This window comes from Pristis pectinata, chromosome 31 (assembly GCF_009764475.1).
Source record: "Pristis pectinata isolate sPriPec2 chromosome 31, sPriPec2.1.pri, whole genome shotgun sequence".
NCBI lineage: Eukaryota > Metazoa > Chordata > Chondrichthyes > Rhinopristiformes > Pristidae > Pristis > Pristis pectinata.
This window is the reverse complement of record NC_067435.1, coordinates 18,958,264-18,982,304: the sequence shown is the minus strand read 5'-3', so window position 1 is coordinate 18,982,304 and position 24,041 is coordinate 18,958,264. Positions and strand designations below refer to the sequence as shown.

Genomic DNA, 24,041 nt, shown 5'->3' with positions numbered 1-24,041 from the left:
CTGCACCATCCAAGCCCCATACTTGGCACACTCTTACTGTACATACCCAGTCCCTATACCACACACCCCCAGACCTTATACCCTGTTGTACCCACATTGTACACACCCAGTCCCTGCACTCTGGCATCCTTGCAATGTACACTCTCCCTCCCTATATTCTAATTTCATGCCCTGGCATACTTGCTTGTACATTTCCAGCTCCTGTACCTCAGTATAGTTACAATGTACTCTGCTTATCCCTGTACCCGGGTTCTATCCCCTGCGCTTGAAACCACATCTGCACTGTAGCCAAGCTTCCCTGCACTGGGTTTACCTACAGTGGCCATCTCCCCATCCCTGAAGGATAAATGTCTTTTCCCTCGCAGGCTGGCGGGCGCGCATTCTTACCGTGGTGCAGGTGAGCAGGCAATGTACGTGCACTGACCAATGCCCCGACAACACGGTGAGGATGTGCGCGATGCCGAGGGCGGCGAGCGCGATGAGACCCGCCTCCGGGTACTGGCTGACCCCGTAGCGGCACACCCACAGGTAGAACCAGGCGGCGTACAGCGCCGCGAAGGGCCCCAGCGTGCCGTGCAGGAGCCAAGGCCGGCGGCGGTACAGCGACACGCTCTCCACCAGCTCTTCGTGGAGGACGGCCGCCCGCCTGGGCTTGGGCTCCGTGTCCGCCTCCGCCGCCGTCATCACCGGACGAGGAGAAGCAGGCCCGACACGGTGACGCTGCACAGCAACCGGCATCCCGTCCACGTGATCCCGAGGTGGCAACTGCTGCTTCCGGGTCACGTGACCGCCATGGCAACCGGCATTTCCGCTCTCAGATAGCATAGGACTGCCTGTTTTCTCCCCGCGATATAAAACTAATTCTTCCACACAACTGGTATTATTTTGTCTTTTCTTAGCGTTAATCTACCCCATGACCAACAGCGACCGCGGCTGCCGCCTAGATTTACATCATCGAATCAAAAGGGAGACAATCATGATGGTCAGTCAGTTGATCCAATAAGATGCGGCTCTTGGGGTCGGTGGGCGGGGGCCTTCGACATGGACCAATCAGCTTCACGGTCTGTCCCCTTCCTCCCGTAACCTTGGCGCTGGGCGCCGGTCGGTGTGCGGGTGTTCTGGCGCCATGTGAGTGGGGGGACCCGGCCGGGTTGGGGGGGTGGGTGGGCCGGGGCGATCCTACCGGGGATACATTACTGTGGCTCAGCGGGAGGAGAGGCTTCTGAACCAATGATGTGTGAGGACCAGGCCACCGGCTGGAGGGTATCCTGTCCAGCAGAGGATGGGCAGCACACTCCGGCCTCAGCACTGCCCCCGAGGGAGGTGTCCTGAGCCAAGAATCAAACGCCTTAGAGTCACACAGCAGGGAAACAGGCCCTTCGGCCCAACTCGTCCGACTGTGTTGCCCAGCGAGCTAGTCCCACCTGCCCGCGTTTGGCCCATAGCCCTCTGAACCTCTCCTACCCATGGACTTATCCAGGTGGCTTTTAAACGTTGCTGATGTGCCCGCCTCAACCACTATTCTTGGCAGGTTGTTCCAAATAAGCACCACCCTTTGCATGAAGAAGCTGCCCCTGATTTTTATTTTAAATCTCTCGCCTCTGATCTTAAACCTATGCCCTCTTGTTTTTTAGCACCTCCTCCCTGGGGAAAAGACTGCATGCTTTCACTCTGTTTATGCCCCTCATGATCTTGCATATCTCGATCAGGTCGCCCCTGTCTCCTACATTCTAGGTTCTAAAGACCTAGTCTGCACAACCTCTCCTTGTGACTCAGGCCCCCAAGTCCAGGCAATATCCTGGTAAATCTTTTCTGCACTCTTTATAACTTCCCTGTAACAGGGTGACCAAAACTGTGAGGCCTCACCAATGTCTTATATAACTGCATTGTAACTTTCCAACTCCTATACTCAGTGCGCTGACCGATGAAGGCCAGCGTGCCAAACACCTTCTTCACCAGCTACTTGAGATGCTACTTTCTTTAAATTCTTTTTTAAATTTTATTTACAGCATGGTAACAGGCCCTTCCGGCCCAATGAGTCCGTGCCGCCCATCTTAAACCCAAATTAACCTACCCGTACATCTTTGGAATGTGGGAGGAAACCAGAGCACCTGGAGGGAACCCATGCGCACACGGGAGAACGTACAAACTCCTTACTGACAGCGATGGGAATCGAACCCCAATCGCTGGCACTGTAATAGTGTCGCGCTAACCACTACACTACCGTGCTGCCCATTGAACTATGCAGTTGCACTTCTAGGTCCCTATGTTCCACAACACTCCCCAGGGCCCTACCATTTACTGTACCAGTCCTATTCTGGTTTGATCTCCCAAAATGCAATATCTCACATTTATCTAGATTGAAAGCCATTTTCCAATCCTCAGCCCACATACCTAGCTGATCAAGATCCCCCTGTAATTTTTCTTAACCTTCTACACTGTCTACAATACCGACTATTTTAGTATCATCGGCAAACTTACTAACTGTGCCTTGTACATTCACACCCAAATTGTTTGTATCAATTACAAACAAAAAAGGTCCCAGCACCGACCCCTGTGGCACACCACTAGACACAGGCCTCCAGTCCAAGAACCAACCCCCAACCATCACCACCTGCTTCCCAGCACTGAGCCAATTATGAATCCAATCAGTTATATCCCCCTGGATCCCATGAGATCTAATCTTCCAGACTAGCCTCCCATGATGGACCTTTTCAAAAGCCTTTCTATAGACAACACCTACTACCCTATCCTCATCTACCCTCTTGGTTACCTCCTCCAAGAACTCCAAGAGATTTGTCGGACACGACTTCCCACGCGCAAAGCCGTGCTGATTGCCCATGATACCACGTTATCCACTCTCCAATACTCTGGAACCTCACCTATGGCCAGAGGTGAAGCAAAAATCTCTGCAAGGGCCTCTGCAATTTCTTCTCTAGTTTCCTACAAGGTCTGAGAATGGATGAGGTCAGGCCTCAGGGATTTATCCACCTTAATGCACTTTAAAGCCTCCAATACCTCCACCCACCCCCCCCCCCCAATTCATATGTGATCCAAGACATCACAATCATTTCCTTAATCTCCATTGTTTTCTCCACAATAAAAACTGAAGAAAAATATTCATTAAAAATCTCTCCCATTTCCTTTGGTTCCACAAACAAATGGCCATGTTGATCTTTAAGGGGACCTATTCTCTCCGTAGCCACCCTTTTACTCTTAATATACCTATAGAATCTCTTGGGTTTTTGCCTTGCCTTGCCAGATCTTTCTCATATCCTCTTTTTGCATTCCTATCTTCTCTCTTAAGTGCACTCCTCCGCTTCTTGCGGTCACCAAGAGATTCACTCGTTCCCAATTGCTTATGTGCAGTGTATGCCTCGCTCTTTTTCTCAACCAGAGTCTTGTTGACTAGTTGAACAGACTGTGGTGTAAAATAATTGAATTTTTATGACAAAAGCAGCTACAAAAAGCAGGAAATTAAAGACAAACTGCAGATGGTGGAAATCTGAAATATCAACAGAAAATGTAACATTCAACAGGTCAGGCAGTGCCTGTGGAAGGAGAAAAAGTTGATGTTTCACAACTGGATCTTTAATCAGAACTGGAAAAGGAGGAAAGCAAATGTTCTCTTCCCAAAGCCAGAATCTGCAGAATTGCTGATAAGCCTCTTGAAGACCAGTTCAATTTAGTTATTGCTGTCTAATGCAATGGCTTAACCATAAACTCATTGACCTCTAATTGCAGACCATCTGATTATTGAGGGATTAATAGGCCTTCCTTGGTGTAACTGTGAGTTCTGACTGAGGAGCATTTAGTTCAATGGATGTACCTATCATTTGGATATGCCAGCACTCCAGCAGGAATTTGATGTTTTGTGATTTTTTTTGCTCTATCATGGGTATTACAGACCTGATAAGCATCCCAGCTGTGGAACAATATGCAAACACAGGGTTCTCTGCCCTTTGTAATTTTGAACAGAGAATTCTTGATGCGTTGGCACCCATAAAAAATTAAGTTATAGATTGGAAAAGCACAGAAATGGGCCTTTTGAACAACCACATCCATACTGACCTTTTTGAACATCTACACTAATCCCATTTGCCTATATACTTGCCTTGCCTTGCCTACTTGGATATCTGTCTAAATGCCCCTTAAACATAGTAATTCTATTTGATTCCATCACCTCCTCTGGCAGTGTATTACGGATATAAAATAAGATAGATAACATCTTTATTAATCACATGTACATCAAAACACACAGTAAAATGCATCTTTTGTGTAGAATGTTCTGGGGGCAGCCCGCAAGTGTCGCCATGCTTCCGGCATCAACCTAACATGCCCACAACTTCCTAACCTGTATGTCTTTGGAATGTGGGAGGAAACTGGAGCACCCAGAGGAAACCCACGCAGACACTGGGAGAATGTACAAGCTCCTTACAGACAGCGGCTGGAATTGAACCCATGTCACTGGCGCTATAATAGTGTTACACTAACAGCTACAAACTTGCCTTTAAAACTCCTTCCTCTCACAAACTATGCCCTCCTATTTCACTTGAATTTCTGCCTCTGAATGTATTCCACCCATCCAATTATTATCAATATAATAGAAATCAAGCGCAAAGCCAGAAAAAATACCATTCAGCTGTAAACTGGCTGACTGCTGACTGTGCCCTCAGTGCTACTTTCAGTTGATATACAACAGCTCTGGGGTGCTTTGTACCTGAAAATCTGGTTGTAATTTGAAGAGACCCTTAAGTGCCATGGCAAAAATCACCTCTAACTTGGGAGGCGGTGACAGTATAATGGGCAGAAATGGGTGGGCAGAAAGTAATCTGGAGATGTGTAGGTGTAATATCCCGGAGTTTGAAGTTTAGGCTCAAAAGGCTGTTTTTTTTAAGCCATTCCCCTAAACATGTCTGGCTCTAACATACATAAAGGTCTAAACCTAGTTTCTGAAAATTAAGTTATTAATTTAAATCTTACACATTTCAATTTATTCCTTCAGCAATTAATTATAACTTTGTTTACAATGACACTTGGTCTTCCAAAATAATTTGATCTCCTACAAGTGTGCTCTTCTTGAGTATGTCTAATCTTTACTTTATTTTAACGGCAGGCAAGCAGCATTTGAGATTACCGCACGGTACTGTTCAAAGGAAATGGAAGCATATGGGGAGTGTGTCACATTGAACCCATCCTCATGGCAGAAGGACTGTCATCAACTGAAAACCACAGTTGCACAGTGCACATCATCACAGTGAGTTTGTTTTGATAGAAGCAGCTGCGGGATAAATATTTGGGTCTCCAGTGAGTGAAGAGTTGAGCATGGAGTGTGCCATCAAAGATTAAATGGTTGTGGCCGAGTCAGAATGATGAGAAGTCAACAGCGCAACGTTTAGGTGGCTGCTGCACTATCAGAGAGATTGTATTTTGGGTGTGATGTTAAACTGAGGCCACTCCATGAAAATAAGAGATGCCCACATACTAGAAGAGTGAGAAACAATTTGCCCAGTGTCCAGGGCAATGCTTATGCCTTAATTACCATCCCTGTATGTAATACATGCTTAAAAATCTGATTATCATGGCATCGCTCTGCTCAGGTTGTCTGTTGCACTTCCTGCATTGCAACAGTGGAGATTATCTGGAGAGCTGGTCACTGAACGCACTATATAAAGCTTAGTCCTTTGGCACATGCTATTCAGCTCAACCAGTCCAAAATACCTCTGTGATGTTTTCGATACCTCTGCAATGGGGAAAAGTTTCCTACTACCTACCCATCTATGCTCCTCATAATTTTGTACACCTCTATCAGGTTCCTTCTCAATCTCCTCCACTCAAAGGAAAACCAATCTAGCCTTTCCAGTCTCTCTTTATAACTGAAATGTTCCAATGTTCCATCACAGGCAGAATCTTCTCTGCACCTTCTTCAGTGCAGTCCATTATGATAGTGTGGTGACCAGAACTGTAAAAATACTCCAGCTGTGGGCTAACTAATGTTTATAAAGTTGCACCATGGCCTTCCTCCTCTTGTATTCCTTGTCCCAGCTGCTAATGAAGGCAGGTATCTCATCTGCCTTCTTCACCACTTTTATCCACCTGTGCCGTCACCTTCAAAGGTTCATGGAATTATACACCAAGGTCTCTTTATTTCTTAATATTGCCTAGGTCCCTACCATTCACCATGTCTGTCCTTCCTTTATTAGACCTCCAAAAGAGCATCACCTTGCACTTATTAGGTTTATTTTTCATCTGCCATTGTCCTGCCCATTTTATCAACTGATAATTATCATCCTGTAGCCTACAACTATCTTCCCCACCAGTTCTGATGTCATCTGCAAAAGTACAAATCATACCACCTACACTCACATCCATATCGTTAATGTATATAACAAACAGTAGGATCCCAGCACCCATCCCTGGATACACCTCTGGGCATAGGCTTCAAATCACAAAAACAACTCTGCATCATCACTAGTAAATGAAAATCAAAACCCTTCAGGTGCTGGAAATCTGAAATAAAAACAGAAAATGCTGGGAAAACTTGACATATCGGACAGTATCTATGGAAAGAGAAGCAGTTAATGGTTCAAGTCTGGGACCTTTCATCAAAACTGAGAAAGTGAAACAAGTTAGTGTCTGCTTGTTAGGAGCAGAGAAAGTGGAGGGGGGTGGTAACGAGTGGAATTAAGGGAATGATAGGATGGAATAATGTGGTCATTGTGGGGCACTTAAGCTGATGGCAGAGAACATGGGGCAGAGAAGGCAGGTGATATTGTCATACACATTCCTTGGCCTCCTAATTTCTTTTTAAAGTACCTGAAGAATCTCTCCTGTTTTCAATTCTATGTCCGCCATATGCTTACTTTCTTTTAATCCAGCCCTCAATATCCCTTGACATCCAGGGTTCTTTCACCATCACCTTCTGCCTCCTAATGCAAAGCAAATTTTGGATCCCATTTGCCAAGTTACCCTGAATCCCACTGGCCCAGTGACTTTTTGGACGTTTCCTTATGGGGCCTTGTCGGAGGCCTTGTTGAAGAGAAAGTAGCTTGCATCAACTGCACTGCCCTCATCAGTATATTTTTTACCTCTTGGAAAGATTAATTCAATTTGGTCAGACAGAATCTACCCCTAAAAATGTTATGCTGACTATGTTTGATTAATCCAAGGGTAAGTTGATCTTTTCCCTCAAAGGTCTTTTTTCCAATAACTTCCCTACCACTGGTTAGACCTCTCGTTACTTGACTTATCCCTGCTGCTCTTCTTGATTGAAGGTACCGCATTTGCTGTCCTTCATCTGACACCTCACCCGTCTTCAGTGTAGATTTAAAAATTTCTGCCAGGGCTCCAGCAATCTCCTCCCTTGCCTTCCATAATAGGCTTGGATACATCTCTGAGGACCTATCCACCGAGACGTCTAATACTTCCTTCTTTTAATGATAACGTGTCCCAGAATTTCACCATCTCCCCCCATGAATTCCCCCACAGCAATATCTTTCTTCTTAGTGAACAGATGAGAAGTATTCATTTAAGACCTTATCTGTGGTTCTATGTACAGATTGCCACTTTGGTCCCAAATGGGCCCTACTCTTTCCCTGTTTGCACTCTTATCCATAATATACTTATAAAATGCTTCGGGATTTTCCTTAATCTTCTCTGCAAGTAATATTTCAGACCTCCTCTCTGCCCTCCTAATTTCTTTTTAAAGTAGCCCTCTTTGGTTTCTGTACTTCTGAAGGGCCTTCCCTGTTTTTTGGTCCTCTATACCAGCCATGTGCTTCCTCTGTATCCAGCCTCAATGTTCCTTGACATTATGGGTTCCTTGAATTGCTGTCCTTAGCTTTCACCCTTGTGGGAACACACTGGCCCCAAACTCTCATTATTTCCCTTTGGAATGACTCCTACTTGTCAGATGAGGACCTACCAGTAAGTAGTTGCCCTCAGTCTACTTTGGCCAAGTCCTGTCTTGTGATGGTGAAATTGGCCTCCCCTCCTAATTCAGGACCTTAATCTCCAGACCATTCTTGTCGCTTTCCATGACTACCTTGATGCTTAGAGATATGGCCACCATCTCCAAAATGCTCTCTCACTGACATTCCAGCCACTTGCCTAACTACATTCCCTAAGATTATGCTGCTTCTCTGGTAGAAATATCTACATACTGGCTCAAAAATGGATGTACTGTACACATTATGGTGATCCCACTCAATGTTGGGGAAGTTGAAATCCCCTACTGCTATAACCCTATTAATCTTGCATCACTCTCTGATGTATCTACATATCTGCTCTTCTTCCCTATATCCTGTTGACTGTTAGGAGGATTGTAGCATAACTTCAGAAAAGTGATCACACCCTGTTTTTTCTTAAACTCTACTCATAATGCTTCATTTGAAAAGCTGCTGGGATATTCTCCTGCATTACTGCAGTGATGGACTCCTCAATCAATATTGCAATGCCACCTCCTCACACCACCAACCCTCCCCCATTGTGCCTGAAAATACCCTGGATGTTGAACTGCCTCTCCTCTCAGCTATATCTGTATAGCAACAATTTCATGTTCCCATGTGCCATTCAATGCTCTAAGTTCATCTGCCTTACTAGTTGGACTGCTTGCATTAAAATAGATGCATAAATGCAATTTAGCCTTGCATTCCTCCCATCTGCCTTATCACGCCTATCTCTGCTCTGCCTTCTGGAGATGACTTAGTTTCCCTCCTATATTTAACTACATTTACTCTGTGTCCTGGTTCCCTGCCAAATTAGTTTATACCTTCCCCAATAGCACTTGCAAACTTTCTCGCAAGGATGTTGGATTCGTTCAGAAACAGTCCCAGTGATCCAGAAATCTAAAGCCCTCTCTCCTACACCATCCCTTTAGCCATGTGTTCATCTGATTTTTCCTCCTATTCCACAAGTAATCTAGAGATTATGTAACGTTGGAGCTCCTGCTCTTTAAACTGCAGCCTAGCTCCCTAAATTCATGTTGCAGGACTTCATCCCTCTTTAAGGTTAGTCCCAAAGTGGACCACAGCCTCTGGCTGTTTACCCTCACCTACTAGCATGCCCTGCATCCATTTTCTGACATGGTTGACCCTGGCACTAGGGAGGCAACACATTACCCTGGATTCTTGGCCACAGAAACACCTATCCATTCCCCTCAAGTGGATAGCACATCTTTGGAGATGATCACCCCCACAGCTTAAGGAAAGGCAGAGAAGGAATGGGTGACCACCAGGCAGAGGAAGAGAGGCAGGCGGTCCTGCAAACCTCCGTAACTATTTCTCCATGTTGGAAAATGGTGGGGGTTAACATATCCTTGAGGAGCCCAGCCAGGGCAGGAGCAAGAATCCATGGGTACTAGTAATAGGGATGAGGTGTTGAGTTGTGTGAATAGACAGAAGCTGAACTTTTTCTTCAAAACAGTGGAAGTTGCGAGGGACAGAGATACTAAGTCCAGGCAAAGTGAATTGAGTGAAGCTGTTCCCATTGGTGAAATAGAATGAAAATCATTGGCAAGAGGATCAAAATTAGCACGAGGATAATCTTTTTTACACAACAAGTGGTTAGGGTCTGGAATGCACCGCAGGGGTGGGAGTGGAGGCAGAATTAGTTCACAAGGGAACTGGATAAGTATTTGAAAGGAAAGAGTTTGCAGGACTGTGGGGGAAAAATGGAGAGTGCACCTGGTATGAACTTGACAGGCCCAGGTGTAATCATCCTCTGATAATCAAGTTAACTCTGCCTGGTCGTGTAATGTTTTTCCAAGTGCCCTGTTATCACTTCTTAAAATGGACTCCACCATTTTCCTGATAACATATAAGACTAACTGGCCTGTTTTTGTTTGGAATAGTGGTGTTACAGTTGCTGTTTAAAAATCTGATGAGACTACTTTAGAATCTGCATCCACTATTTCTGCAGCTACCTTTTTTAGAACCCTAGGATGTAGGTCATCAGGACGCAATGATTCCTCTAGTACTTTCTTTCTTTCCATCTTGATATTAATTGCTTTTAAGTTCCATATTCTCATTTTTCTTTCAGTTCCCTGCTTTATCTGAAATACTTTGTGAAGACCTGCAAAATTCATTTGATACCTCAGTCATTTACTTACTCTAATCAAAATTTCTGCTGTAATTTCCTTTAAGGAACATCTCTTATCTTTAATACTCTTCCATTTAGAAAGTTATACAAGCTCTTAAAACCTATTTTTATTCTATTGCTCCTTTTAAATTTAAATTTAAATTTTATTTACAGTTTGGTAACAGGCCCTTCCAGCCCAACGAGTCCGCGCCGCCCATTTTAAACCCATATTAACCTACCCGTACGTCTTTAGAATGTGGGAGGAAACCAGAGCACCCGGAGGAAAACCCACGCAGACACGGGAGAACGTACAAACTCCTTACAGACAGCGACGGGAATCGAACCCCGATTGCTGGCGCTGTAATAGCGTCGTGCTAACCGCTACGCTACTGTGCCACTGTTTAAAAGAAAGGTGGTTCTAAATCTGCCTACACAACACCCATAGCATTTTCCCATCAACTCTGTTAGCTTTGCAAAGAATTCTGCTTTTTCAAATCTTGCCTGGCTGTTACTAAATATTTCTATTAAGTTGGATGTGGTGATACCTGGCCAATTCAAGGAAGTATTTTAGTTACAAATATTTGCAATAGATGCAGCAAAAAATTCCAGCATTTAGATTGTTCTTGCCACTTTTACACTGAGAGCAACAAAAACATTGCTACATGGAGTGGTTGATGGATGCACTTAAGGAGAAGCCAGATAATTGTACTACAGTGAACAGATTAGGAGGATGACCAGTTAGGTAGAGCAAGATGAAATAGAGTGGGAGAAGGTTAAACACCAGCTTATGTGAGTGGTCTGTTCCTCAGCTCTTCTTCATTCCTGAGGCTAGTTTACCGTTTCTTCATTTTCTGTTAGTGCTGTGGAATCAAGTGTTCATAGTCTAGGCCTGCTGATTTGTTTTCAAACTTGTTTCAAAATTTTCCTGCACCTCCTGAAGATGTTGTTGCCCCTTTTCCCTGTAGGTTTTCTATAGATTGTTTTTCTTTATCTATTTTTGGGATAGCTTGTTTATTGCACATTCAGCTTGCTTCGTCATTGTCTGCTGTTTCATTGTTGCTCCACATGTAAGAGTTTAACACCTCGACAGACGTCAAGACGCCTGATGATCGTGGACTGAAGGGCCTGTTCCTGTGCTGTACCTTTCTATGTTCTATCTCATTAGTTTTAATCAAAAAATGGATAGAAAACTAGAATTGGGGCAAATATCCATTTATAAAGAACTAGATATCAATGAGAATCAAAATAAAAACAGAATATGCTGGAAATTATCAGCAGGTCAGGCCACATATGTGGGAAGAGAAACAGCTAATGTTTTAGATCAAGGACGTGTTAATCATTTCAGGCATGTTCTGTTTTTGTTATAGATTTCTAGCATGTACAGTTTTTTTTATTTTCATCACTGAGAGTCAGTTGTTCCAGTAGAAGTAAATCAGGAAGCACTTTTTCCACACATGGGACATCAGGAGTTCCCTTCCTCAAAATGCTGGGTGGTAAGTTGAAGTTTTGGAGACTGATGCCAGTGTTTAGTTGAGGGCATCAGAGGATGGGGAACTAAGTCCAGTAAATGGAGTCAAGATGCAGATCAATCTTGATGTAAGTGAATGGCACAGAAAGCTCAAAGGCCTCCTTTTTCTAAGTAAATTGGTAAATATGTTTATTATCACATGTATTAAGGTACAGTGAAAAACTTATGTTGCATATCAATTCATTACAACAGTGCATTGAGGTAGTACAGGTAAAACATTAACAGAATGCAGAATAAAGTGTTACAGCTACAGAGAAAGTGCAGTGCAAGTAGATAATAAGGTGCAAGGTCAAAATGAGGTAGATTGTGAGGTCAAGAGTCCACTTTATCGTACTAGGGAATCGTTCAATGGTTTTATAACAGCAAGTTTCTCGAGTTTAACTGCTACGTACTCTGTGTAGTTAGGATTTTAAGAATAATGCATCAAAGGTTGTTAGGTGAAATTTGTCCTCACTAGGGCTGCTGCAGTTTGGATCAGAGGGAAGAAAACTGGCCAGTCTACTGTGGGTCTGCATTCCTACCAGTGACTGCATTTTCTGCAGAATCTAACTGCTACCACTAAAAGGACTAATGCCCAGAACCATCCACATATGACAGTTTCACATCCACTTCATGACAGTTTCAGAACAGTGCTGGTGAAGATTTATAAACTAGTTCCCTGTTCATCTGTACAATTTTGTTTATTTGCAACATAAGGAGAACATGGGAGTGTGGAGACGCCTTGGAGAGTAAAAGTGGGGCAGTATGTAGATAGTAAGAAGATATTAGGGGAAACAATTTTAATATAAGTAGGTCATTGAGAAGGAAAAAAATCATCAGGGAGCCCATTTGGTATAAATCACAGGGGGTATTAAAAATAGGACTGAAGACAGAATCCTCACAAAACAAAACTTTGGATACTCTTGGAAATTAAAGCAAGATGAGACTGAACAAAAACTGGTTCATATAGAAAGACCTGTAACATTATCTGTTTTAGGAAACAACTGAGGCATTTTGTAGGACTGTAATATTTTCAGTTAATTCCAAAGACATCTGCTTATAATGTTTATATCCAGAAAGTCTTCCATCAGATTGAATCCTTCTTCTGTTCTAAAATCTTATAATTGATCAATGTCTCCTTACAGCCCAGTTATTCAAAAGATCCGTGCAGAATGTGCAGAGCCTTTCCTGACTTTTGAGCAGTGTTTGAAACAGAACCAGTCATCCGTGATGAACTGCACAGATCATGTCAACAAGTTCCTGGCCTGTGCAGAGAAAGTCAAAGTGCCAAACTCAGGTAAAACTTTTCTGCAATCGCGAGGTTCAGAGTCCTTTCTAAGACTACATACATTTAACATACACAGATTTGCAAATTGATATCCCATCATGTCTATTCCATTCCCAGACCTCCGTCAGATGTTCTGGTCTTTGAAATAATTCCACGTAGCTTAGTCTGACACTTTAGTGTAGTACTAACAGAGTGCTGCACAGTTTGCCCTTGGGTTACAATAGGACTATTCAAAGAAGAACAGGGCTGTTGTCCTTGGTGTACTGGTCACTATTTATCTCACCAATACAGTTGGATCTGAGTTATTGTTTCATTTCAATTTGTGGACCCTTGCTTTGTGAAACTTGGCAGCTGCAATTCCTATATTTCAATAGAATTCCTTTGAAGGACTTTTTTATTGGCTGCAAAACACTGGAAAATTTTGAAAGGTGCCATTAAATAAACCTCTTTATTGACAAGGCATGATGTTGCTGTTCATTAGTGGAGTGGTCTGATGCTTGTGGACATTGTGCCATGATAGTCAGCAAGGCCATTAATCCAAGCTTAGTATATGGATTGTTCTACCTGTCTTTGAAATTTAATACTGGAAAAAGACATCTCCAGCACTTCAAACATCCATATTGAAAACAGGCAGTTCTTGTATTCAAAGTTGTTGATTTGTATCTTAAGTGCTCTTTATTTCCATGAGAAACACCTGTGCTCATCAAAGGTGCACTGAATGTTCAAATCACTTTCCCCATCTTGAAGCAGTAATGCTAAGTAACTTGCATAAGCAAAGAAATCATTTGGCTATTTACCTGTGCAATACAAACAAGATGCACATTTAGGTGCTTAAACTACCAACATTTTAGAGACATCCTATTGCCCAGTTATACCCAAGGATATGACACAAGTCTTTTGAGTGAGGTCCAAAATATGAGTAACCAAAAAGTGAAGCCTACTGTCAGTGAGAGTGAAATCTGTTTATTTCTTATTTAATATTCAGTGTTCCTTGTAAGATGAGAGAGAAATTATGAGGTCAGGGGGTTATTTAATTTTGTTTGTTTGTCCAAGGTTGTGCAAGATGCGAGCAATCATGGACTCTGTTTTAAAAAAATTATTGGGTTAAATGATTACCCTGTTAAAATAACTAAATACGTAGTTTAACATGCCCGTTTAAAAGTGGTCAAATTTAAGTTCCTGTGCATAACCCTGTGTACCTGATATATATTCTGCAATCCCAAGAAAATTGTGGTCTCACTGAACCCTTCAGATCACTGGGATGAAATAACTCCTAGTTTCCTAGAGATGTAGCATAGGCTGGAGTGGAGAGAGGTAATGATCTACTTTCTCAAAGGGCAGATGCACAGTGATAATTGATTAGTGATCTCCCTCTGCAGTACCTTTCCTCACCAGGTGGAGAGGAGTGGAGTGCTTTTTTTACCCTGGGGCTGGTTGTGGCACCGTTGTTTAGGTTTTGATTTGGATTGGACCTGGCTATGGATATATGAGGCAGGTATGTGGTAATAGATAGCGGCTGACATCAGGAGGGCTGGTGAAATTGGCAATGTTTGCCAGGTGAATCTTAACACAAGTGAGGTGACACATTTTGGTCGGACAACTGTGAAAAGCAGCATAAAGTAAATGATACCATTTAAAATGAGGAACAGGAACAGAGGCCCGGGATAATTGTGTACAGACTTTGAAGATGGACGCACAAGTTGGTAAGACCTATTTTTAAAAAAAAGACATAAGGTATTCTTTCTTTATAAATAGAGGGCGAGTTCAAAAGCAAGGATACTATACAAACAGTACATAAATTCCTGAGGCCCAGCAATTATTATGGTCAGTTCTGAGGAAGAATGACGTGTCTTTAGGAAGAGAACAGATATTTGGAACTGTTCAAAATTGTGATGGCTATTGATAGAAGAAACTGTTTCCAATGCAGAATGGTAATGACTACAAGACTATAGGCATAAGGTTAATGCAAAAAAGGTGACATGAGGAAAAGTTGCACTGTGAATTGTGATGATATGGAATGCACTATCTGAAAGGGATATGGAAACAGATTCAATGATGGATTACAAAGGAACAATAAATAAAGTGATAAATTTTCTAGACTGTGGGATTAGATCAGGGAAGTGAAACGAGAGATCTGGCAGCTGAATGACCTCGTTTTGTACCACATCATTCTATGCTGCTTATATAAACTCTTGTACCAAAAAGATAAATCAGACCTGTGAATGACAGATAATTGTGAAAAGCTGTAATTTACTTTGTAGAGTTACTTACATTTCTTTCATTTTATTTGTTTGGGATATCCATAATTTGTTTCAACCATGGGTATTGTGGAGCCAGTCGGCCAATCAGTTGCTGCATCCAGCAGTTCTTAGATTCTAGTCCTTAGGTAGTCTGTCAGGATTGAGGATGACCTGCTTCCACACTGGTTCTGTGGGATCTGAGGTAAGCGGTGAGGCTAATGTGGGACCTGCAAACTCTACTGTAGATGGGTAGGTGTCTGACACGTAGGTAGTTGGTAAGGTAGTGTGGTCCTTTCATGATTTACACTGGGCTTCCATGTGTCCCAACACATTAACTCAAGGTTCTCAGTGCCTTGCACTCTACATCCATCTGTGGTAGACAATTCCACAGGATCAACACTCTCTTCATCTCAACCCTACACATTACCACATATCCTGAAACTGTGACCCAAGTTATAGACCACTCTCCTCACGCCCCAACCCCAACCCCAACCCCACCCCCACCACAAGAAACACCTTTTCCACATCCAGCCTTTCAAGTCTTATCGGAATGTTGTATTCCACAGGACTTCCTTTTGTTCTTCGAAACTAGTGAATACTGGCTAAGTTTACCCAATCTCTTCTCGTACGGCAATCCTACAAACCCAGGAATCAGTTTGGCGAACCTTTGCTGCACTCCTGCTATGGTGGGATATCCTTTCTTAGGTTAGGAGATCAAACTGCACACAATACTCCATGGGTGGCATCACCAAGGCCCTACATAATTGTAGTAAGACATCCCTGCTTCTGTACTGGACATCTTGTGTGAGGAAAGCAAATGCTTTCAGTAACTGGTACACAAGGACAGGTGAATGCCTTTCTACATCAACATTTCCCAAGCTATCACCATAGATAACTCCACAGTTGTTCATGTTATACCACTTCTGCCATATATTTACTCATTAATTTGTCTAAATTGTTTTGAAGTCTCTTTGCATCCTCCTCACAATTCACAAGCTCACCCAGTTTTGTGTCGTAGGCAGAACCAGAAAGATTACATTAGATTCCTTTATACAAATCATTGATATGTAATGTGACAAGGATTAAAGTTGGCTGACAGACAAGAACCCAAGGGCTGATCACTGTGGTACTTCGTTAGTCACCCTGAAAAAGACCCAGTTATACCTATTCTTTAATTCTTGTCTGTCAGCCAACTTTCAATCCTTGTCAGTGTATTGATCCTGAATCCCATATGTTTTATTTTTCACAAATTAGCATCTTATGTGGGACTTTCTCAAAGGCCTTTTGAAAATCCAAATACATGACGTGCACTGGTTCTCCCTTGTCTACTCCACCACTTACATCTTTAAAACAAAACCTCCAGGTTTATCGAACATCATTCTGTTCAGAAACCCATATTAACTTTGTCTAATGCTATTGATATTTTACGAGTCCTGTTATAACTCTAGCAATTAACTGCTGATGTTAAGCTAACTGGTCTGTAATTCCCTGTTGTCTGTCTCCCTCCTTTCTTTAAATAGTGAAGTTGAATATGCCGTCTTCAAATCTGCAGGAACCATTCAATAATGTATAGAACTTTGGGAGATGACAACCGGTGCATTTCCATGATTACCTATTATTAGTACTATGGGATGCAGAGGATCAGGCCCTGAATGTGTTGAGTAGTTTCACTGTTTTTTGTTTATATTACACTATTTCCTTTTGGCCATTACAGTTTTCCTCACATTTTCATTCTCATTGTAATAGTAGGAAACAAAGTACTTACAAAAGAATGGAAGAATTTGCACGAAGGGTCATTTCTTTTTCATTACATGCCTTGCTCACAGTGAATTACAAATCATTTAAAAAATGTCTGACAACCACCTGTCACAAAGCTGGTATGCGTATGGCGGAGTTGTCTCTAATGGGGTTCTGCAAAATGGCTTGATTTAATATGCTGTTCCTGTTCTTCCTTGTGCCTTCATTTTCTTTTACATTTTTGCCATATTTCCACTTAATTTTATTTTTCTGGTATTTTAACACCATCGGGTCACAAACCAGTGAATTGCATAGTCAGCTGGGATTGGCTAATGCTCATTTTCGAAATGCTGAATGCGGCTTTCAGAGTAAACTGCCAATTCTGCTTGGTTGACATTCATTGACATCCATGGGGGAAAAGTAAACCTTCTATAGACCATGAGGTGTTTTTATTGGCTCTTAGTTAGTTAAAACCAAAACAATTCAAGTCCTGATTATAGTGCTGAAGAGAGGATATCCTTAAGAGGTCAAGGACAGAACTCATTTGATTAGAGTTAAGAAACACAGGAAGGTATCATGCCACTGGAGATATGCTACAGGCCAGCAAATTTACAAGGAAATTACCAAAATGTAAAAGGTTTATAGTCATGAAATTGAGTCTTCAGTTACCACAACATCGTTTAGTGTAAAGTTAAAGGGGAGAAATTAATAGAGTGTGTTTAGGAGAACTTCTTTGGTCCCTCTGTTTCAGGCCAAATGAGGAAGCATTGCCTGATCTGGTTCTGCGAAAGAAATGTGCAAGTGTCACGGGGAAAATGCTGGGGGAACCATGTTATTATGTCATTAGGTAATGGAGAAAAGCAAGGAGCAGTCTAAAGTGGAATTTTTGTTAGAGGAGGCTAACTTCAATGGAATAAGAAGACAATAAAGTTGAACCAAAAACTAGGAGATAAAACTTTACCAGAATGATGGAAATGTTCGAGAAACAGGTTGAGTCCATTCACAAAAGAGGAAAGGTAAGAAATCAAAGCAGTGGATGACAAAGGAAAGAGGTAATATGACAGAACAATGTATGGCATGTATTAAATAAATAATTCAATCCCGAACCGGACTTGATATATTAAGTGAAAAGGAAAATAATTCAGACAAGCTGAAAATATGAGAACAGAACTTGACATCAAAAGGAACACAAAGTTCTTCTAAATGTATGACAGAAGTAAGGGAAGGGGTGGAGCTGATTAATGACAAGAATTATAAATAGTTTCTTTTCCAAAGAAAAGAATATTTCCAATGCCTTGGTAGAATGAAGAGGGGGGAGAGGTATTTGAAATTGAAGCGATACTAGAAATTATGGCTATGCTTAAAGTACACATTACCTGATCTTGGGTTTCTGAGGGCAGTGAAGATGGAGATTGCAGATGGGCTTTCCATCATCTTCTAACCCTTCAAATACAGGAGAGGTGTTAGCGAAACAGCAGGTATAATGCCCTTGTGCAGACAGGGGTGTCAAGCTGTACCCCAGGCCATCAATTTGAACTCAACTGTGGGAAGCTTTTAGATATAATAATCAAAAACAAAATGAATAGATACTTGGAGAAGTTTAAGTTGATGAAGAAACTCTAGAACAGATTTGTTATAGGCACAATTTATATGATTAACTGGAAAATTGTACAGGTCTTTGAAAATGGAGGACTTGTTGAAAAAGTGATTGGGTAAGTATATGGCATCTGGGCTTCATAAATGGAGCCAAATGTTACAAAAGCAGAGGTTATGCCACAACTAGGGCATTGTGACCATTGTAGCCACCACCCTAGGAAGAATGTGAAGATCCTAGGGAAGATGCATAAAAAGTTTGCTTCATCTGTTTAAGGATGAGGAATTTCAACTACAGGGTTAGACAAGAGCACCTGGATTTGTTCATAGGAGCATTGATGATTGAGAGAGGATTTGACAGAGATGTACAAAATTAACAGGTTTATATAGGGTAAATAGAGGGAAGCTGTTTCCATTAGTGGATGTTTCAAGGACCGGGGACACGTTTAAATGTGGACAAAACATACAGAGGGAGGTGAAAAAGCTTGTTTATTCAGAGTGGTTGTGATCACTACCTATAATGATGACAGAATCAATCAGGGCTCTCAAAGGGGAACTGGATTAGACACGAGAACATAATTTAATGGCCTTTGGGAAAGAGCAGGGGCGTGGGACATTGGGTTTGCTCAATGGGCCAAATTAGCACCTTGATTGCTGTCTTCATTCTAAAATACTGAGTTTGATTCTGAGTTTGGAACAGTGCAGCATAGATTCACTAAATTTGATTTCCAGGATGAAGGAGATGTTCTATATAGAGAGTTTGAGAAAGGTCTGTCTATATTTAGTGTAGTTTAGAAGAATGAGAGAGGATCTGATTGAGACGTACATGAATTTGATAGAAATTGAGACAGTGGATGCTGAGAAGTTTCTTCCTCTAGATGGAAGGTTAGAACAATAGTAAACCTACAGCACAATTCAGGCCCTTTGGCCCACAAAGCTGTGCCGAACATGGCCCTACCTTAGAAATTACTAGGCTTACCCTATTTTCTCAGCTCCATGTACCTATCCAAAAGTTTCTTAAAAGACCCTATCGTTTCCGCTTCCACTGCTGTTGCCGGCAGTCCATTCCACGCACTCACCACTCTCTGAGTAAAAAACTTACCCCTGACATCTCCTCTATACCTACTCCCCAGCACCTTAAACCTATGTCCATTTCAGCCCTGGGGAAAAGCCTCTGACTATCTACCCGATCAATGCCTCTCATCTTCTTATATACCTCTATCGGGTCCCCCCTCATCCTACGTCACTCCAAGGAGAAAAGGCCGAGTTCCCTCAACCTGCTGTCATAAGGCATGTTCTGCAATCCAGGCAGCATCCTTGTAAATCTCCTCTGCACCCTTTCTATGGCTTCCACATCCTTCCTGTAGTGAGGCAACCAGAACTGAGCACGGTACTCCAAGTGGGGTCTGACCAGGGACCTATATAGCTGCAACAATACCTCTCGGCTCCTAAATTCAGTTCCCCGATTGATGAAGGACAAAACACCATATGCCTTCTTAACCACAGAGTCAACCTGTGCAGCTGCTTTGAGCGACCTATGGATTCAGACCCCAAGATCCCTCTGATCCTCCACACTGCCAATGTGGGCATGGCTTCCAGATAAGAGGTTGGCCATTTGCAATTTAGTTGAAACATTTCTTTATGCATCGAGATATGAACCTCTTGCATTCTCTACCCCAGAGGGCTGAGTCTGCTCAGCCACTGATCTCAGGCTTGAGTATATTCCAAGGATGGGAAAGTGGACATTCGCAGGATTGGCTATGAATGACATGTTTGTCTTCATGAATGACAGAGGGGCCCTCTAGTCAGTCTGCTACTGTTTCTTATATTAGTAAGCTCCCTTTGACAATTCTGCACTCATTTTGCCTTATCTGTTTGTGTTCTTAGGTGAAACTGTGCAATAGGTTTTTAATGGCCTGAAATCATCACTGCCACAAATTCCACACATTGGGAGCTACCTTCATCAAGAATCTACCCCAGGGGGAGATGTGTGACCTGGAGTGGACTGAAGACCAGCTATGAATATGGGAAACGCATCAAAATGAAATGTCTGCATTGATGATGAAGAGCTTAAGATCATACTTGTTCATAAAGGGAAGAACTAAACCAATATAAATTTCTTAAAGAATAATAGTATGGCCATGAAAATCCAGAATGTTCTGGGGAGATATCTATGCATTTTCTGGTGTCTTGGGTCTAGTACCTTGTTCTTCAGAAAAGATTGGAGTAGACTGTTTACCTGTTGCTAGAAACTGACAGTTATGAATGGCATTCAGAACTTGTGATGCCACTAATTGTTGATATTTAGTCACAGAAAATCTTTGGGTTATTCTGCCTTGAAAGGTGATGACTGAGAGTTGAAGACGGGTGAAAGGAAACATCATTCATAACAACATAATTTAGAGCACGACTTTGAATCTGAATTTGAAAGACCAAAATTAGCGGAAGAAATATGGTGGCAAGAAGCTCTTCCTGTAGAGTGATCGCAGAAATTGCTGGACAATAACGGAGCCATTTCCATTCAGTGTGTGGTCTACTGTTCTGGGAGTTGCGCATTCTTTTCCTTATCCAGCAGGACTGTGACAGTAATAATTTGGGAAAGCCATACACCTTACCTCACACTTGTATCAGCACATGGAATACACAGGGGTTTATCTTGTTCATTACTGATGAGCTTTCCATCCTTTCATAATCTGATTTATGTGTTTTCAGACGTGTTGGGCTTCAACAAATTTTTATAAATGTGTGGCAGTACATAATCCCAGAATTGACCCTGTGCCCCCTGCAGTAGTACATCCAAAACTGGTGATGCATCAGCTGAACAGTCTGTGGCAACTTGTGCTGGATGCCTGGAATCTGTTTCTTAGTTTCACTTAGTCAAAAATTGAAGGTTCACAGAAATGTGGTGTCACTTCCTTTTATTTTCTCTTTAATTGCAAATCTCATGGACAGATTCATTGATGGATGTTCTTCTTATTTCGGGTAACTCTTTTTCACAAAGATACATCCCCAACAAGAACTAAGTTGAATTTGGCAAAGAAATGATCGTTAATGGTTTCATTTAAAAAAAAACTAGTATATTTTTCAGAAGCAACAAAAGCCTGGGAATGAAATTAGATTGTCTTGAAAGCAACTTCTAATACCTCAGACAGTTTTGGAGCCTGTGCATTTTTTCAATTTGCAGTTCTGATTTTTCAATGAAATATTTAAAAAGAATCTGTGTCATTCATTCATACCTTGAAGACTTCCCATTCATAGTCAAAGGGCAGAGTGAGATTTTCTATGATTTATGATGCTTCGTATTGAGTCGGTTCTGTGGTAACGCATGCTGTTGGAGAATAATGACAAAGGTGGATCTTTCTCCTATCCCAATTTCAACAAGTGTCTGCACTCTCCTGGAATACACAACTTTTGTTTTTTATAAATTAAAAATGGCTTCTTCTGTTGTTGGAAAGGTGACTTTTGGAGTTGTATTTTGGAAACCAACATTCTCTGTTTGGCTTCAGTTCTCTGCAGCAGCTCTGACGTGCATCCCACAGCTTTTACATGTCCCTCTGCTCACTTTCACTGGCCTTGTTAATCTATCAACCTGATGGCACCCCCCTTGCAACTTAAAACTTGCTTGTTTTCTCACTTTCCAATGAAGGGTCTTTGACCTGAAATGATAACTCTGTTTACTTTCCACAGAAGCTGTCTGATGTGCTACGTCCTTCCAGAAGCTTCTGTTTATATTTCAAATTTCCAGAATCTGCTTTTTTTTTAACTTTTTGAATTTTGATTTATGTCGTCAGTGTTCAATGACCAACACTCCTGTCTGAGTGAAAAGGTCTTGGCTTCAAGTCCCACTCCAGGGAATCCGGGCTGACACAATATAGTAGTACCATGGGATTGCTGCATTGTTCCAATGCTATCTTTCAGGTGAGATGCTACTTATCTACCCTTCCAGGTGGATAAAACTGTCCCACGGAACTATTGGAAGAACCTGGTATTCTGGAACATCCTGAAACAAAATATCAGATTATTGTCTTGTTAGCTTTTAGAAGAGCTTGTAGTATACAATTTCATTGCCACACTTCCTATATTAACAGCATTGACTGCATGTGAATGCTTTTTATTGGTTGTAAAGTATTTTAGTGTTCCTGGTGTTGTAAAAGGTACTATAGAAGCAGAAGTCTTTTATTAAAAATAATTTTACACTTGGACCATTGAAAAATTCTCCTGAGAAACTGTTGAAAACAGTTCTCTAAACAGTATTTGTTTGCTTCTGCCCTTCTTGCTTGCACTCCTTGCAATGTCCCAAAGGTATTACACCACTGGGACTGAGGTTAAACAGTGGCACCCAGCAGTGTGAACCTATTTCTCAGAGCACCTTCTCCATAGGGGAAAAAGGGAGAAAATATAAGAAGGCAGAAAAGAAACTGGGATGAAGCTCAGGAGGGGAGTGAAAGGAAAAGTCAGCTTAACATTAATTGTGTTCCAGTGTAGCACCTTGGAACATTTTATCACACCAATATTGCTGTATTAGTGCAAATTTTTAATTACAGTAATAATGGAACAAGAGACTGGGGACAGAGGTAGAAAGTTGTACTGACATTCAACGGGGGAGACAATGGCCCTAGTTTTGCCATCAGTGGCACGACATTTATCACTAACATCCAATGAAAACTGCCCATCCAGATCTCTTGAGGGTTCTGCTTTTCCCACTGCAATTATTGTCAAGTGTCAGATCGGAGGGATTCCCCTGGAAACCTGCAACTGCAATGTCTTCAAACGTGCCGAACGGCCAAAGAATTTTCACAAGACAGCAGATCGGGAAAGAATGGTGCAATTTTAATTAACTTTCTAAACATTTTCTTGTGTTAAATGGAGATCAGAACATCCACATATGGGGAAAAAGAAGCAGAAAATTAAATATTTTAATAAATCTTTTTGGTTAAAATTCCAAACTGCTGTCAGTGTTTCAGTGTTCCTTTACAACCTGTATTCATCAACTTTGAAGAATTTTTCTGAAGTGCACTAAGGCCACACAAAATAGGCAGAGCAGTAATCACCAGTTAGTATGTGATTTAAAAAAAACTGCTTTTAACTTCACATCACTTCAACCAATTTCTTTGATACTGTTGAGGGTGTAAATGAGCACTGAATCTCTGACAGCGGTTTGGAGATTCGTCTGCCAAACTAAATACGCACAGAAATCTGAAAATTTCAGTGTAATGACGATAGATGTCCCATCGTTTTGCCATCATAACCACATAAAAACATCATTGTAGATGTTAAACTACATTTTTCTGTCATTGTAGTTATGAAAATACCATATTTCCATTGTTTGAAAATCAAAAAACTACAGATGCTAGAAATAAAGAAGATTTTTCACCAACATGACCCTTAATTCAATTGATTACCTTGTATATTAATTGATTTCTCTTGCAAGGGAAAACTCTTCTGTTTGCCCCATCTAGGCCTCTATAAAGTCTCCCTTTGGCCTCCTATTGAACAGAAATTAAACCCATCTCAGCCAGGCCAATCTTTTCTCACACCAGAATTCTCAGTCCTGGCAACATGCTCTGTACCTTCTGTTCCTATAATGTGATCAGAACAA

The 24,041-nt window shown here is 41.8% G+C and overlaps 2 protein-coding genes across 3 annotated transcripts in view; one reads left to right on the top strand and one right to left on the bottom strand.

The window, feature by feature from the left end:
• atp13a1 (ATPase 13A1) overlaps nt 1-976 on the bottom strand; it is an 83,597-nt gene extending 82,621 nt beyond the window's left edge. The window contains exon 1 of the mRNA XM_052042082.1: nt 388-976. Coding sequence (XP_051898042.1) covers nt 388-825 — 438 coding nt within the window. The 5' untranslated portion in view covers nt 826-976. The remainder of the gene's footprint in view (nt 1-387) is intronic.
• LOC127585006 (coiled-coil-helix-coiled-coil-helix domain-containing protein 5) lies at nt 959-23,806 on the top strand. 2 transcript variants are annotated; one of them, XM_052042112.1, is made up of 4 exons: nt 959-982; nt 5,117-5,257; nt 12,730-12,881; nt 20,330-23,806. In XM_052042112.1, the coding sequence occupies exons 2-4, from the start codon at nt 5,160-5,162 to the stop codon at nt 20,344-20,346; spliced, it is 267 nt and encodes an 88-aa protein (XP_051898072.1). In that variant the 5' UTR covers nt 959-982; nt 5,117-5,159; the 3' UTR covers nt 20,347-23,806. The 2 variants fall into 2 exon arrangements, with proteins under 2 accessions (XP_051898072.1, XP_051898071.1); XM_052042111.1 differs by lacking the exon at nt 959-982 and adding an exon at nt 1,079-1,128.
• Nucleotides 23,807-24,041: the final 235 nt, after the last annotated feature.

Excerpts from the sequence above, each read along its gene's own strand:
- LOC127585006 (XM_052042111.1), top strand. Across the intron at positions 5,258-12,729 it reads GCACAGTGCACATCATCACA|CCCAGTTATTCAAAAGATCC; the intron begins GTGAGTTTGTTT and ends GTCTCCTTACAG.